This window comes from Equus przewalskii, chromosome 15, assembly GCF_037783145.1.
Source record: "Equus przewalskii isolate Varuska chromosome 15, EquPr2, whole genome shotgun sequence".
Taxonomy (NCBI): Eukaryota; Metazoa; Chordata; class Mammalia; order Perissodactyla; family Equidae; genus Equus; species Equus przewalskii.
In genome coordinates, this window is record NC_091845.1 from 57,459,874 (window position 1) to 57,476,487 (window position 16,614).

At 48.8% G+C, this 16,614-nt stretch overlaps 1 protein-coding gene across 2 annotated transcripts; it reads left to right on the forward strand.

Annotated features, from left to right (window-relative positions):
* The first annotated feature begins 2,056 nt into the window (after positions 1 to 2,056).
* EOMES (eomesodermin) lies at positions 2,057 to 8,342 on the forward strand. 2 transcript variants are annotated; one of them, XM_008521213.2, is made up of 6 exons: positions 2,057 to 2,997; positions 4,029 to 4,183; positions 4,853 to 4,974; positions 5,423 to 5,581; positions 5,667 to 5,728; positions 6,547 to 8,342. In XM_008521213.2, exons 1-6 carry the CDS (start codon positions 2,126 to 2,128, stop codon positions 7,226 to 7,228), a joined length of 2,052 nt encoding a protein of 683 aa, XP_008519435.1. In that variant the 5' UTR covers positions 2,057 to 2,125; the 3' UTR covers positions 7,229 to 8,342. The 2 variants fall into 2 exon arrangements, with proteins under 2 accessions (XP_008519435.1, XP_008519434.1); XM_008521212.2 differs by having other exon boundaries at positions 2,060 to 2,997; positions 6,490 to 8,342.
* The last annotated feature ends 8,272 nt before the right edge of the window (positions 8,343 to 16,614 follow it).

A 16,614-nucleotide genomic window follows, 5' to 3' on the forward strand; every position in this document is an offset into this window, starting at 1 on the left:
AAAATCATGAAGTCAAAGTACTTAAAAATTTCAATTCGTCAAGACTTCTGGGGTCAAAATAAAACAAAAGCCGGTGAGATGGGAAGTGGACAGTGGGGTGATCAGAGAGCCGTGCCAAACCCGAACTAAATTGGTGGGACGGAATGTAAGGAATGCTGGGCTGAGCACACTCTGGGCCACCTTTCCAGGGATCTGGCCCCCGGCTGCTCTGCCCAGAACCCACGAGGCCCTCGCCCCGGCCCACTAGCTTAACTTGCTCCCTTTCTCCTGCCTGTGCCTTGACCCTGAAAACCTTCGCGCGCCCTGGGTTTTCACCACCGCAAAAAAACTGGCAAACGCCCTGGAGCGTCCGAGTGCGTTAAAGACCGCCTCGCTCTCTAACCCGGACATGCAGGTGTTGGTGCTGCTGTGGTTTGAACCTGGGTAGGAAAGCTTCGAGCCGTCTGCACTGGCGTGTGCGCGCTCAACAAATCCTGCGGCCGCCTCATCTGCTGTGGGCGAAGAGTTTCCCGTGTGATCGCGTTCGGTTGGGAAAGCAGAGTCCCGACATCTCAGCCGGAAAATGAGCTCCCGGAGCGATTACAAACCGCGTCTGTAATTGCTTATTAACAGCGAATATTCAGGCTTTTCCTTATCCGCAACGAAACATGCCCCCCCCCCCCGTAATAATAAAACAATAAAATATGACGGCTCCACTCTTGACTCTACTGTCTGCGGAAACGCAGGGGAGAAACAAGCAGCTGGGGCAAAAAGGCTTAATTCAATATCACACTGATTATTTCACTAATTATTCTACCTTCTGTGTTGCGCGGCAGAGGAGAGGCGCAGGGAATCTTAACCGCGCGGCTGCTGGGGAACCTTTGTTTCTCGATGTCAGGCCCAACTGCAGATTGGGGGGGGGGGGAGGGTCCAGGACTCAGGGAAACTGAGCTGCATGGATTTTAAATTGTGGGGAGTAAAAGTGATTGCCTCCTGAAAGAAGGCGTGTTGGCGTGGTGATGAGGGTGTTCCCAGTATCCCACCCCACCAGGGCTCCTGATTTATAAGCCGAGGGCTTCGGTCCTCAAGGATGGCAGTGTGCTCTCGCCGTCCCCAGAATCCCAAAAGCTCAGCTCGAGGTTCCTCTCCACAAACCCTTTCTATTGAGTAAAAGGATGAGACGGGACACAAAGTGTTTCCTGTGTGTTGAAGGCCAGGGAGTCCTCTCCCATCGGGAGGAAAATGTACCTGAAGTTACAGCCCTTGATGAGGAAAGAGACTTCGCTTGGACCCCTCTCCAACTCTCCCCAGATTCCTACCCTCAGGGACCGGTGCCTCCCTGTAAGGCATCACCTTGGAGAGCCTTTCTCCCTCTGACCTCTAAGCCTACTCCCGCCTCTGCATCCTCCACTCGGAGCACTGAGATGACTTCTGTGCCAAGAGTGGACCCCGCTACAGAGACCCCAAACCCTGTTCCCCTAAACCCCAGAGAAATACGGAGACCCGGACTGATTCTCACAGCAGGACAGAGTCTCCAAAAAAAAAAAAAAAAAAAAAAAAATCAGGCTAAAGGAAAAGAAAGTCGCGGGAGACTTGATCCAATTAGTAAATGCCTAATTGAATTAGTGTCACCTTCATCAGCCAATAGGAGGGTTCTGGGGCTGTGGGGCCGCCAAGCCCCTCCCTGGCCGCACATATATAAAGCAGCCAATGACAGCCTGCAAGTTTCCAAGTGGTCAACTTGACCGATAGTTTGGCAGCCGAGAAGTGCAGAAAGGCTAGCTAGCGCTGGTGGGTGGGTGGGGACAGAGATCTAAGTCCTCTTTTTCCTGGGTGTAAGTGTGGGAGGAGGGTAGGGGTCCAGAGAGGCAAGAAGGACCGGGAAGGAAAAGGAGAGTGCTTCTCTGTCAATTTCCACCTCCTGCCTTCAAACTCAGTGCGCTTTCCTTTCGGAAAGGACCCTGGGATCAGGGCGCGCGAGTGCGCGCCTTAACGGCCCTCGTGCCGCCAGGTGGGTAGCCCCGGCAAGGGAGGAAAGGGAAGTTACCTTCCCCTCGGAAGAGGGCGCTGGCTCCCCCATCCTGCCTTTATAATAAGACCGCGGGAGGAGAGGAAGCAGCCAGCTGCCGTCTGCGCTTTGCAAAGCATGCAGTTAGGGGAGCAGCTCTTAGTGAGCTCAGTGAACCTGCCCGGCGCGCACTTCTATCCGCTGGAGAGCGCGCGAGGCGGCGGCGGCGGGAGCGCCGGCCACCACCCCGCCGCGGCCCCCTCGCCTCAGAGGCTGGACTTAGACAAAGCGCCCAAGAAGTTCTCCGGCAGCCTCTCGTGCGAGGCAGGGAGTGGGGAGCCCGCAACTGCCAGAGCGGGGGCCCCCGCGGCCATGCTCAGTGACGCCGACGCCGGGGACGCCTTTGCCAGCGCTGCGGCAGTGGCCAAGCCAGGGCCCCCGGACGGCCGCAAGGGCTCCCCCTGCGGGGAGGAAGAGCTGCCCTCAGCTGCTGCCGCCGCTGCGGCTGCCGCCGCCGCCACCGCGCGCTACTCCATGGACAGCCTGAGCTCGGAGCGCTACTACCTCCAGTCCCCCGGGCCGCAGGGCTCCGAACTGGCCGCGCCCTGCTCGCTCTTCCCATACCAGGCGGCGGCCGGGGCTGCCCACGGATCTGTGTACCCGGCTCCCAACGGGGCGCGCTACCCCTACGGCTCCATGCTGCCCCCCGGCGGCTTCCCCGCGGCTGTGTGCCCACCCGGGAGAGCGCAGTTCGGCCCGGGAGCCGGCGCGAGTAGTGGCCCGGGCGGCAGCGGCGGCGGGGGAGGCGGCCCGGGCGCCTATCAGTACAGCCAGGGGGCTCCGCTCTACGGGCCGTACCCTGGAGCGGCAGCTGCGGGTTCTTGCGGAGGATTGGGGGGCTTGGGGGTTCCTGGTTCCGGCTTCCGTGCCCACGTCTATCTGTGCAACCGGCCTCTGTGGCTCAAATTCCACCGCCACCAAACCGAGATGATCATTACGAAACAGGGAAGGTGAGCGCAGCGCGGAGGGGCCCCGGGGCGCGGGGGTAAAGAATGAATGTGTGATCCTGGGGACAGTCGGGGGTGAGGGAGCTGTGCCCACTCGCTCTGCACTTTGCTTGGAGAGGGTTTTTCCGCGTGCGGTAAGTTAGGACGCCGCGTCTCCAATTCGGTGTTTCTCCCTGTCCGCGCACCGGCGGTTTGTGCAGGGTGCAAAAGTTACGGTTGCTCCCTCCCTCCCCGCCTCACCCCTCCGGTCACTCTCATCTGGATTGACCAGAAAGAGGCGGAAATGGAAATTGAGGCTTGCCCACAAAGCTGGATTTACTAGATCCGCCGGCTCGGCAGTACCCTGGCCCCTGCATGCCGGCAAGGAGCCTCATATGGGGGGAAGGCGCAAGAGTTGGCCCCCTGAGCGCAGTAGATGGGCTCCTGCAGTTTTAGGCGCCAGGATCTCCGTGGGGCGCCTCCGGGAGATGGGCTTGAGGACCAGAGCGCCGGCATCCGAGGGTTGGTCCCGGTGGTTGGTTAGGCAGGCCCTGGAGCCAAGTTTGCCCGGCTGGTGTGTGAGATACGAGAAAGTTCTGATACACATCCAATTGCTAACAGTGGGTTCTGAGAGAGAGGCGCTCAAAGGGGACTTTTAGCGTTACCAGCAGAATTTTTTAAATTTTTGACAAGAACGACGCAATGTACTTGTACGTATAAAAATTAGTGATTTTTAACATCCCGGAAGAAAAATTAATGAACATCCGAAAAGGTCGAGAAGTTGAGTGGGGAGAGGGTGCAGAAGCATGTGAGTTTGGGAAATATTGACTTTGAGGTAAATTATTTCGAAAAAGAGATGATCCAAGAGTTGTCAATTCAAAAACATTTTACATAGGAAGGGCCGCTTTGTTTGCTGGTATTCTGTTCATTCTGTGCATTTCTAAATGTCGTCGAACTCCGACCCTACCCCGGGGTCTGCAATCCTGGCCGAGTACAGGCCTGCTCGCAGGCATCCGGATGTAAATCGCCTTTTCTGGTTCTATTCTCTTGCACAGGCGCATGTTTCCTTTCTTGAGCTTCAACATAAACGGACTCAATCCCACTGCCCACTACAACGTGTTCGTAGAGGTGGTGCTGGCGGACCCCAACCACTGGCGCTTCCAGGGGGGCAAGTGGGTGACCTGCGGCAAAGCCGACAATAACATGCAGGGTGAGGAGAGAGGAGGCCCGGGCGGGGAGGAGCGGGAGCCGAATCCTTGACTCAGACAACTCTTGTTGAAATCTTGCATTTCTCCTCCCCACCCCCCATCTGGGGTCTAAAGGTGTTAGTTTGAGTTTCCTTGTGTTGATTGAGGGAGAGAATTACAAAGTCAGATTTCTTGCCTCTAATATATAGAACTTTAACCGTGACCCTATTCCACCCTCGAATTTCTCCGTTTGAGAAACAAATTGTTATAAACTCTCCAGGTGGCACGGGCTCCTGGCATTCTAATCTTCACTTGAGAAAACCCTCCTCAAGGTTGAGTCCATCTATAAAAATCCAACCACTTTCCACCAGATGTTGCCCTTCCAGCTTTAGAAGGCCCCAAATTGGCCTTCAAAAGGCATCTCCTGTTGGCTCCATTTTTATATTTTGAGGTGGTATTAAGATGAGTGCCTTATCCAAGGACGGCTGGAAGCACAGGGGGCCTGAGAGGGATGTCAATGGAGTCTGGTTGGTCCCCATTGGCCTTCTTGAGCAGCTAGCGATGGGGAGACTTGTGCTGTCTAAGTCTAGTTCTTAAATCCTGCCCGTTAGGTAACAGACATCCTTCCCCTCCCTCCATTTGTAAACAGCCCTATATGCTTGGGTTTTGTGTTTTGTTTCATTTTCTCTTAGGTAACAAAATGTATGTTCACCCAGAGTCTCCTAATACTGGTTCCCACTGGATGAGACAGGAGATTTCCTTTGGGAAATTAAAACTCACCAATAACAAAGGCGCAAATAACAACAACTCGCAGGTAGAGTGACACAGGAGGAGGTGTCTTCTGGCTATAGATCTCTTTTATAAAGAGTTTCCATACTCTTCACCATATTTATAATATTCGCACTTGTTACCTGCTTGCTCGCCTATTTCTAACCTTTTTTCCTTTTGACTTTTCTCATTTTCACTTTCTTACTGGATTTCAGTAATAGTGAGTTGACTCTTAGGAACAGAAATACTGAAATCTTTTGGGGGCTTAGGAAACCAAGAGGAAAGAGCATCTGTCAAACACGCATACTCAGCTGTGTTTTACGCTTCAAAAATGGCAATGATAAGATCTTAAAAATGGCAAGAGAAAAAGATAGCTGTTGGTGGGGAGCAAGCAGGCGTCCCGTTCCAAAATAGATAATTTGTCAAAATCTAGTTTTGTGAAGCCTCTAAGAGACTTTTTAGATTTGGCAACTCTTCTTCTGTACCATTTCCAGATGATAGTCTTACAGTCTTTACACAAGTACCAACCACGACTGCACATTGTGGAAGTTACAGAGGATGGCGTGGAGGACTTGAATGAGCCCTCAAAGACTCAAACCTTCACCTTCTCAGAAACGCAGTTCATTGCAGTGACGGCCTACCAAAACACCGATGTGAGTGTCCCAAACACCCCAAGGACCGCTAAAGCTAGGTCCAGTGAGATAAAGCACTCAATGACTATTTTTCTCCCTTCTCTAGATAACTCAGCTAAAGATTGATCATAACCCCTTTGCAAAAGGCTTCAGGGACAACTATGATTCGTAAGTGCAGCTTTTGTTCCTACTTGCACGATCATCTTTGGACAGGACATACATCATCACTTTTCTGAGAACAAATTCTAGGAAGAGCTTTCATGTTTGGGATTTTTACCTATTTTTGCATATTTTTTGCCTTGACTAATCTTACTTTAGAATTTGCACAGGAGGCTTTTGTTAATTTCTAAAGAAATGTTAAGGGCTTAAAAATGAGCTTTTTTTTTTAACGTTTGAGTGGAGATTTGAAATTTTCATAATCTGCATTTATATACCTTCCTTTTCATTTGATCCAACTTTTTTATCCTCTCAGGAGCAGGTCTTAGTACTCTCCCTTCTTTTTTTTTACATAAGAAAAACCTGAAACTAGGAGCATGTAATTTTCACAACATCAAACAGCAAGGCCCTGCAAATGCCTTTTAAATCTGGGACTTCTAACACCCACAACCAGCATTCCTTCCACCACGCTGACAAGGGAGAGTTGCCCTGAGTTCTTCAAGTTCTAGGACTTGCAAAGGTGGATTTTCTATAGTTTAGATACTCACTGTCTGGGGGGAAGTTTTTTCTTATGTGGTGGGAAATTTTTCCCAACGAGCCAAAAGTCCAGCTAAATGGGCCAGTGCATCTCCTACCTCTGTCCCTCCGCTCCAACAGACCAGTGCTCCCAATACAGAGCCCAGTATGGGAGCCTTTTTGATTTCTGGGAGGTGGTTTGTTTGGGGAGAACATTTGGGTTTTTTTTTTTTTAAGTGTTTCTCTTTATATTGTAGCATGTACACCGCTTCAGAAAATGACAGGTTAACTCCATCTCCCACGGATTCTCCTAGATCCCATCAGATTGTCCCTGGAGGTCGGTACGGCGTTCAGTCCTTCTTCCCGGAGCCCTTTGTCAACACTTTACCTCAAGCCCGATATTATAATGGTGAGAGAACCGTGCCACAGACCAACGGCCTCCTTTCACCCCAACAGAGCGAAGAGGTGGCCAACCCTCCCCAGCGGTGGCTTGTCACGCCTGTCCAGCAACCTGGGACCAACAAACTAGACATCGGTTCCTATGAGTCTGAATATACTTCCAGCACCTTGCTCCCATATGGCATTAAGTCCTTGCCCCTGCAGACATCCCATGCCCTGGGCTATTATCCTGACCCAACCTTTCCTGCAATGGCCGGGTGGGGAGGTCGAGGTTCTTATCAGAGAAAGATGGCAGCTGGACTCCCATGGACCTCCAGAACAAGCCCCCCTGTGTTCTCTGAAGATCAACTCTCCAAAGAGAAAGTCAAAGAAGAAATCAGCTCCTCCTGGATAGAGACACCCCCTTCCATCAAGTCTCTCGATTCCAATGATTCGGGGGTGTACACCAGTGCTTGTAAGCGAAGGCGACTGTCCCCTAACACCTCTAGTAATGAAAACTCCCCCTCTATAAAGTGTGAGGACATTAACACAGAAGAGTACAGTAAAGACACCTCAAAAGGCATGGGCGGCTATTATGCTTTTTACACAACTCCCTAAAGAGTTATTTTAAGCTCGTAAAAATGAGCTAGTTTTTGGCAGATGGACTTGGTAGTGTTTTTTTGTTGTCTTCTTTGCCTAGGTTGCCAAAAAAGACGTTTGCCTTCCACCTTGATGCGTCCCGTTTTGTGCAATTCTCTAAAAGAAGGTGCCAAAGCTTTTTGATTGCTGCAGGTAACTGAAACAAGTCTAGCATTTTTTTTTTCTTTTTAAAATAAAGTTAATGGAGGACTTTAAAATGTTTTAAAATTTGAAGGTTATTCAAGGCTCTGGATTTATTTATTGGAGACACTAAACATTCAGAGAATCGGGCCATGAAAACCGCGTGCTGAGCCCTATCAAAGGAGTCGAAAGCTTTGGTTCTAATTTCTATTTGTAAATCTGTAAGCAAATAGAAGCCCAGAGTGGTAGGGTGTTTTCCTTCTGGAAGAGAAGGGCTGGGTCTTAAGCTTCAACAGGGGACTTTTTGCTGTTACCTTCTGCTAGGGACAAAAGATATGAGACCTGGGAGGCAAGAAAAACTTTTGTGAAGGTGCTGGTTTTGCCTGACTTTGATTCCTCCTAGGCTTTTGCAACAAGCCATGTTTGCCCTGGTTCGGGATTGCCTCACTTGCTAGGCCTCTGCTGCATGCCTGGGCGCCTCTTAGGACTCAGGAGAGGGCAAGGGAGGGAGTCGCCAAAAAAAGAATTTTAAAGTGTACAGTTGGGTGTGTTTAGATACACTGTAGCATAATGTGGAATATATTGTACAAATAGTCTACGTAGGTGTCTGAGATTATGTAAAACTGGTGCTTTGGCTTTGTAAAGAATTTGCAAATCACCTGACAACAGCTGCAGAGGCATGGGGACAGTTTCTCTCATCATCCCCGTGATATTTGGGAATGTTCTGTTTACTTCTTAGATAGTTAAGAATGTATTCAGCTACTCTGTACTAACTTGAAACGTGTTTAAGGAAAACTCCTATTTCATCCTCTTCCTTCCCCACCCCACTACCCAACTTGGTAATGTGAAGAAACTAAAAACCTGATGCCACAGCTCCTATAGGCTTTTTAGAGATCTTGGATTTTTATGTACAGTCTTAGTCATTTTTAATAAATGTGGTTCATTAAGGGAACAGGCATAGCTCTGTCTTCTGTCCTATGGGTTTTAATCTTTGTTTTAAAGATCTTATTTTGCGTCCTCTTCCACCCTTCTCCAGCATGAACACTGTCCCGACAATCCCCCCTAGCACCATGGAAGCCTATAGAATCTCTAAGTGGACACTGTAATCATGAGGGGGGTGGAGATGCTTTTGTTTATCTTCTTTTTTCCTTGCCGTTGAATGGGGTTATTTCCTCACCCCACCGGGAAGTCTGGACAATGGGTATTGGGGGTGGGGGAGGGGGATTGCCGAGATGCAAGATTGCCCACGCCAGTGTTAATCCAAGCCCCCAGCCCTTGGCCTCCGGGCCCTGCCACGTTCTCTGGGCTTTTTCCTAGGCTTGACTGGGGCCTCCCATCCCTGGACCCATGTGGGCTCCCCGGGAACCCCCGAGGCCCTTTGAGCACCCACGAGTTCCGGGTCCCTGGGGCGCGGCGGGGAGCGAGCCGCTCACAGCTCGGCTTCTGCTCCCACATGCGGCTTTCTTCTCCGCGGAGCCCTCGGGAGCGCCCGTCCGCCGCGGGCTGCCCGCCTCCGTAACTGCCGGCCGGGGCGCTTTGCGGGCAGCCATCTCGGCCCGGGTCCCTGGGCTGTGGTGCGGGCTGGGGGCGACCGCGACACCTACAAACGAGGATTCCAGTCATCCTGCGCAACGCCACTCTGCAAACAGCGGCCGGCGAGGGGTGCGCTGTGCGTTTAGCTCTGCTTATTTGGCTCTCATTCCCCAGGAGGGCGAAGGCCACCCCATCCCCTGGCTGAGCCCTGGGCCCGCCCAAGAGTTAAACCAAGGAGTGGGGCGGGGGGCCTTTTGTCCCCCTGCCAGACGTCCCGCCAGGCTTATCAGCAGACGGGTTCTGGCCTAGCTTGCAAAACTTTGCAGCCCCCTCCTGACCCTCCCGGGGTAAAGGTCTGGTTGGGAGGGTCATTCTGCTAACTGCGTGGCGCGGAAATGCAGCTGCTAAGAGGATTAGCTGCTGGGAGGCGAGCAATCAGCCGGGACCTCCTCCCCTTCCGCACCCAATTAAGGCCGCCAGGAGCTTGTACCTCGCCTTTCCCCGGCTTCCCATTTCCTCCACCCTTCGGGGCCCGAGTTCTTTCCGCGCCGCCCTTGGCCTTGGGGGCTCCGACTCTAGCCCGGCGTCTCCGACCGCGCCTGTTCAAAACGCTTTGCCAAAGCCGTCCCAAATTTTATCGGAGCTGGAAAAGAAAGCTTTGAAATTTGGTTTATGTATATTTATTGCCGATGACCTATTCAGACTCAGGGAGTTCGTAGACCCCCTAACCTGATCAGCGCGTGCCCCCCTCCTATCCTAAGGGAACCATAGCGTACTGAGAGATGCGATGGAATTTCGAAATGGTGCTCTCCTATTCTGCCCTGCAGAAAACCTGAAAATGCTAATTACTGCCGGGATAAAGCAGACTCTGGCCCCATCTATTTCGAGTTCCGTATATTTTTGCACCGTACAGTAAAAAGAACCTGGTACTTGTGAAAAGTCCCTCACAGTGTTTAATAGAAACGTAAGTGGCTGAGTGGCCCCAATTAACACCTTATGATAAGGCATTCCTAAGATGGAGTGTCAGACACCAAATTGTGAAAAGATGTATCTAATTAATCCTCCTAGGATGACCCCGATAAACAAGCCTCTATTTAAATAAAGATCAAGGGCTCGGCGCCCCGTCTGTTTACATTCTCCGCCAGGGTCCCCGCGTTTGCGCCGGCACAGGCGGCGTTCCCCGCGCAGGGTGGAGACTCCGGCGTGGGGATCTGCTGGCTCGCCAGGGCTCGCTAAGCCTCAGTTCCTGCCCCAAACAAAATACACAATAAAACAAATAAGCCGCAACGAAAGAGGAAAAAGAAGTGCAAAAAGGACCCGACTCTGACTTGGAAATACTATTATTTGCCATTTTCTACACGTGTTCTTTACATCGCCACTTTTTGGTTGTTCAGGTTGAAAAAAAGAAAAAGCAAACGAGGAATGCAGCCCACTCATAGCCCCTGGAAGTCTTTTCTGCTTTGGGGAGAACTCGGTGCAGGACCTTCCTCCGTCCCGACCCCGCCCCGGCACGAGTTCGCTCCCCGCGCTCCGGGGATTCGTCCTTCTTGGTGCTGAAGCTGAGAATTGCCGGGACGTAGGGCAGCTATCCTGGGATGGGGTGGGGAGCCGCCCACTGGGAAAGGCAAGAAGAGTCAGAAAAGAAATAGGGGAGGAGAGGAAGCTGCAGACTAGAGCGCCAAACTGTCTCTGAAGCGGGACCAGCGTTCGGAGCCCGCTTGCAGTCTGCCGCAGCGCGTCTCCCGAGTCCGCAGTTGCAGAGGTTGGGGCTGCAGATTAGCTTTTGGTCCTGGCCGCCTTCCTGTCCAGCCACCTTTGAATAGCCCTAAACCTAGGTGTAAAGGCAGTCTCACCGTCTTCCCTTTCGTCTGCAGTCTCTTCCTTCTCTCTGAACCAAGGGCGGGAGGGTGGGGGAGGAAATAATGCAGTTTTTTTTAAAAAAAATTCTGCAGATCTCATGGAAACGCACCGGAATAAGAACACTCCCGCATCTCCCTTGATTTTAATCGAAATTAAGCTTCCACTAGAGGCAAAATTAAAATTGCTCATTTTCCACTCGCCTGGACGCTACGTCCTTCCCCTTTGCCGCCCGCGCGGCGATGTCCCCCACCCTGAAGCATGCCGACTCCACAAGTCTGGCTTTCACCTCGCTGAGATTTCGGCATCATCGGGAGGTTCTTTTTAAAGGCAATTTGCAAAACTCTGTTGGTGAGCCCGATTGAGTCCACTTTCATGAAATCCCCATGCCTCCACCCCTCACGTTTAGGTTTTCGAGTACGCGAACTCCGCAGGTCCAGCCCGGCTGGGCTCGAACCCGCGGAATGCGTCCACCTGCGCCTATCTTCATCGGGGCTTGGATCCCTCCTGCGGCTGGGCCCAGCTCGTACACTCGGGGTTCACAAGGGTTCCCGCCCTCCCAAACCCGGCGCGGGCTGGATTTCCTCCCCCGCCCGTGAGCTCAGCGGTTCGTGCACACTTTTTTTTTTTTATTTTAACATCATAGGGATTCTGAGCTTGGTGGCCACCGAATTTCTCTTTATTACGGCTTAAAAGAAAACTCCTGGCGATCCATTTCCCCCTCCTCTCCTTTCTCCATCGGCCCCAGGAATCCTTTGCGTGTCGCCGAAGACGCGCATTGAGTTCACTAGCGGAAGATTTAGCTGCGCCGGATACCATGCAGGCCCTCAGCGATGGTCCCCACAGTGCCGCGGCTTCTGATGGATCTCTGACGGCCCCGAAGCGCGGTCACTGCTTATTTTAGGCAGCAGGGCGTGCACTTCCTACTTTAATTTTCCCCCGTCTCCTTATAAAGCCCTAAATTTCCTTCTGTAATCTCTTCTGGAGGCAGCAGGGCTCGCACAGTAACTTTTGGCTCGACTCAGCTTTCTCTGCGCTGTTGGCGGGAAAGAGGACCCCGCGCCTTGCCCTTGGCCTTCGCGGCTCCCGCAGTTTCTGCGCAGGGCTGCGGGCGCGCTTCACTTCTGGGCCGCGAGCAGCCTTCGCCATCTGGTGGCCAGCGCGAGTAAGGCTCTTCCCAGCCCAGGAGGGCTGCGTTCCAACTCTCGGCAGAAGTCGCTGCTTTGTCAGCTCCTAAAGCGTTGTGTAAACAAGACTTTTCTTTATCCCACTCCCACTCTTCCTTTTTAAAGCTTCTCAGGGTGGGGAGACGAGCCCGGAATTTGGAATTCTAAGGCTAAGTTCTAGTTCCGGGCCGCCGCTTATGAGCTGCAATTGCAGCTGGCTTCTTTGAGATTCATTTCCTCATCTGTGAAGTGGGGATTCGAACACCACCTACCTAGCCAAGTAGTACCCAGGAGGAAGAAAGGAGATCCTAAATTTAACTGCCTTGTAAACTGTTGAGTAGCTCCAAGCATTATTAGGCATTACTCCTTTTATAACATGTTATGTGATGGTAAACTCAGATGCATTGATAAATGAAAGATTTTTATTAATTCAAAAATAATTACAGAAAATTTCAAACATACATGAAAGTATAAAGCAATGGACCCCCGTATATCTGCCTTCCAGCCACAACAATCACCAAGTCGTGTTGGCTCTTGTTTCATCCTATAATCCCCACTCCATTCTTTCCACCACAAATCTCAGAAATCCCTTATTCAATCCACAATATTTTCCACACATAACCCTAAAAGATAAGGATTATTAAATATATATATAACTGTCATACCGTTATCACACCTACATAGTCAACAATAATTTCCTGATATGATGAAGTATCTAGGAGTGTTTCCCTGATTGTCTCATAAGGTTTTGTTGTTCTTGTTTGTTAGTTTTTTACAATTGGTTTGTTTGAATCAAGAGCCAAACAAGATCCCACACATCTGGTTGATGTGCCACTTAATTCTCTTAATTTAAAGGTCTTCTCTTGCTCCCCTCTTTTATTTTTCCCTGCAATTTATTGAAGAAATTCTGAGCGTTTATTGTGTCTAGTTTTCTAGGTTCTGGATTTTGCTGATTGCATTCCCATGATAATACATGATCCTCTGAACCTTGTATTTCCAACAAAGTGGTAATTAGATATGAAGACGCGATCTAATTCAGAGTCTATTTTTTTCTCAACAATACTTCATAGACGGTAATATTCCACCAGAAGGCTCATGATATATGAATTGTCTCTCCTTGAGGCATGCCATTGTCCACTGATGATTGTCAACTGGATCCATTACTTCATTAAGGGTTTGACAAAGGAGGTAAATTTCACTACAGCTATTGTTATCAACTGCATATACATAAGAATGTTTTGCTCAGCGAAACTTTGGGTTTTAAAATTTTTTTTTCCAGCTTTATTGAGACATAATTGACATATAACATTGTGTAAGTTTAAGGTGCACAACCTGATGATTTGGTACATGTATGTATTGCAAAATGATTACCACAGTAAGGTTAGTTAACATTTCCATCATGTCACATAATTACCACTTTTTTATGTGTGGTGAGAACATTTATGACCTACTCATTTATGACCTACTCATTAAGAGCCTACTTTCAAGTGTGTAATACAGTATTGTTAACTCTAGTCATCATGCTGTACATTAGATCCCCAGGACTTATTCACCTTATAACTGAACCCCTTATAATCTTGTACACTTTGAAAGACGTTTCCCCTTTTCCCTCCCCCTCCAGCCCCTGGCAACCACCATTCTACTCTCTATTTCTATGAGTTCAGCTTTTCTAGATTCCACAAATAATTGAGATCAGACAGTATTTGTCTCTCTGTCTGACTTATTTCACTTAAATAATGTCCTCATGGTCCATGCATGCTGTCACAAATGGCAAGATTTCCTTCTTTTTTATGGCTGAATAATATTCCATATATATATATGCCAATTTTCATTTATCCATTCATCCATCAGTGGACACTTAGCTTGTTTTCATGTCTTGTCTATTGTGAATAATGCTGCAATGAACATGGGGGTGCAGATATCTCTGCCATAGACGGATTCTCAATGACTCTTTTAATGTGACGTTAAACAGAGTGAACCAAAAAGCTAAGGTCTCTGCTCTTTACATATCATGACAGAAAAACAGCTGTGGGCCTCTGAGGAACATGGGCCATAGAAACCAAGTAAGAAAATGGACAAAGTACATGAATTGGTAAGATTTAGCAGATGATACACATTTATTGAAACAGTTTGCTACACACAAATTGCTAAGAAATCACATTAAACTGGTACATAACAAAGTCAGAAAGTATGTTTCTTTTTGCTTTTCTATTCCCAGGGAAAATTATCAATCTCCTAATCCCCTTAAAAATATATTTTGAGGGGCCGGCCTGGTGGCACAGTGGTGAAGTTTGCATGTTCCACTTCAGTGGCCCAGGGTTCACCCGTTCGGATCCTGGATGCGGACATGGCATCGCTTGGCAAGCCATGCTGTAGTAGATGTCCCACATATAAAGCAGAGGAAGATGGGCACAGATGTTAGCTCAGGGCCAGGCTTCCTCATCAAAAAGAGGAGGATTGCCAGCAGATGTTAGCTCAGGGCTAATCTTCCTCAAAAAGAAATTTAAAAAAAAATTTAAAAAATATATATATATTTTGAGAATTGATAAGGAGGAGCACCACATGGAAATCATAAATGGTAAAAAGGGCTATCAAATAATTTGGTTGTTGTTACGGGGAGGTGGTGATTTCTTCCACGACAAGTAAAGAGAAGTGATTTCTTACCACTTAGTTTGGAGAGGAAGGAAGGTTTGAAGAGAGGATCTGAGGAAGGGAAGAGGTAGGGGAGAGTCCATGGGACTGCCAGGTTACTATCCACAATCCATAGCTCGGAACTTCTGGAACTGGGATGGAATTGGTGACTGAAAATATCATGCGAATTCTAAGAATAACAAGCATAGTTTTTAACACGTAAATGCCATTGCTATGCTCTTGTCCCCTTCCCCATCCCAGACACCAAATTGTGGCCTATGCCACAGGCCACCAGTCAGTCAGAACATTTGCTGCAGCAACTTTGTTTTTTTTAAAGATTGGCCCTGAGCTAACGTCTCTTGTGAATCATTTTTTCCTTCTTCTTCCCAAAGCCCCCCAGTACATAGTCAAATATTCTAGTTGTAGGTCCTTCTAGTTGAGCTATGTGGGACGCAGCCTCAGCATGGCTTGATGAGTGGTGCTAGGTCTGAGCACAGGATCCGAACCAGTGAAACCCTGGACTGCGGAAGCGGAGCACACCAACTTAACCATTGGGCCAAGGACCAGCCCCCTGCTACAGCAATCTTTCTTTGATTGTCACTATTTCTTTTTCCAATGTCTCAATTTTACTGCCTGGGGACCTGGCCTTCGGTTGAATAGGACTTCTTCATAAGTCCTCAAACCATTCGTTAGTCCTGAGTCACTGAGTTAGAGAGCTGGGAGGCACCTTAGAGACTGCTCTAGCTCTGTCCACCCCACTCACTACATAGATGCAAAATCAAGGGTCACAGTGCTCACAGGGTGCCATGTCCCCTGAGGAGTCCATAGGTTCTGCAGCGTACCATGGGTTGGACCCTATACTGTAAACATAAAATATTTCAGAGGCCTGTAAAATATTTAGTCATGAAAATAAAGTCTAAAGCATAGTTTTAATTATTGTTTCTGTTATTCTTCAGGGGATGAACAAGATTTGGAATCTGAATGGATCAATGATTAATCTTTCTTCTTTATTTTTCCCTAAAATCTAAGCTGATCATGGAGTGGCATCCGTTTCTCCTTGCACTTTGGCCTATACTCAGCTCTGGGGTAGTGAATCCACAGAATCTATGTCCTCCACCCGATGTATTTGCTAATCATCTTCATCTTGGCAGGAAAGTTTTATGTCTATCTTATAAAGTGAAAATCCAAGAAAATTCTTTGACATTTTACTTCTTCCAGGATTCCAGTTTTTTCCTGTGCTAAAAAGGTGATTCTTGATCTAATTAATCAACTAATTAAACTGTGCTCATCACTAAATATGTAGAAGACCCTTAGCTGTTGCAGAAAAGCTCAGAGAAACATGAGTTGAGTTAGTGTGCAAAAATACATATACATCATTGTATGTGGGAGCGTACATTTGTGCTCCAGAGCTGAATATCACTAAGCTGATATCATAGAGTGCAAAATATGACTAGAAAAAAATGATATGGTGGTATCTAATATTTACTTTAGAGACCTTTCTGCTCAGAGGTGTCAAAACAGATTGTGTGAATAGAGTAGACTAAGGGAGATGATCCTAATCACATTGATGAAACATTCTTTTGAAAGACAGGATGTAAACAGAAAAGAGTCTCTAGGAATACAATAAATCTTAACCTGGAGGGTTTTGCCTCAGAATAACTCTCTCTCATTCCTGTTTCCCTTTCAGCAAAAAGAAACTCCCTGGGACAGGGCAAAGCCAGTATTCCAGAGTCCTGCCATGTCCTCTTTTCCATTGGAGTTTTAGGAAACATCTAATGAGTCACATTCTTAGCCTGGTACTGAGGAAGCAGAGTTCCTGTTGGAGTCTCTGTAGTCAGGGAAGTAATGTCCATCAAGTATTCCACTGCTTTCTCTATGTATCTTGGTCCCATGGACTTAGGCAAGGTCACTGGAACCAAGAGAGAGAACAGTACGGATAAAGCCATTTTCTGAAAGCTGCAGCCTTCCAAAGAAGGACTTGGCCAACCTGCAGTAAGCCAGCAAAGAGGAACGAGACTCTCCTCCCACCCTCTGATC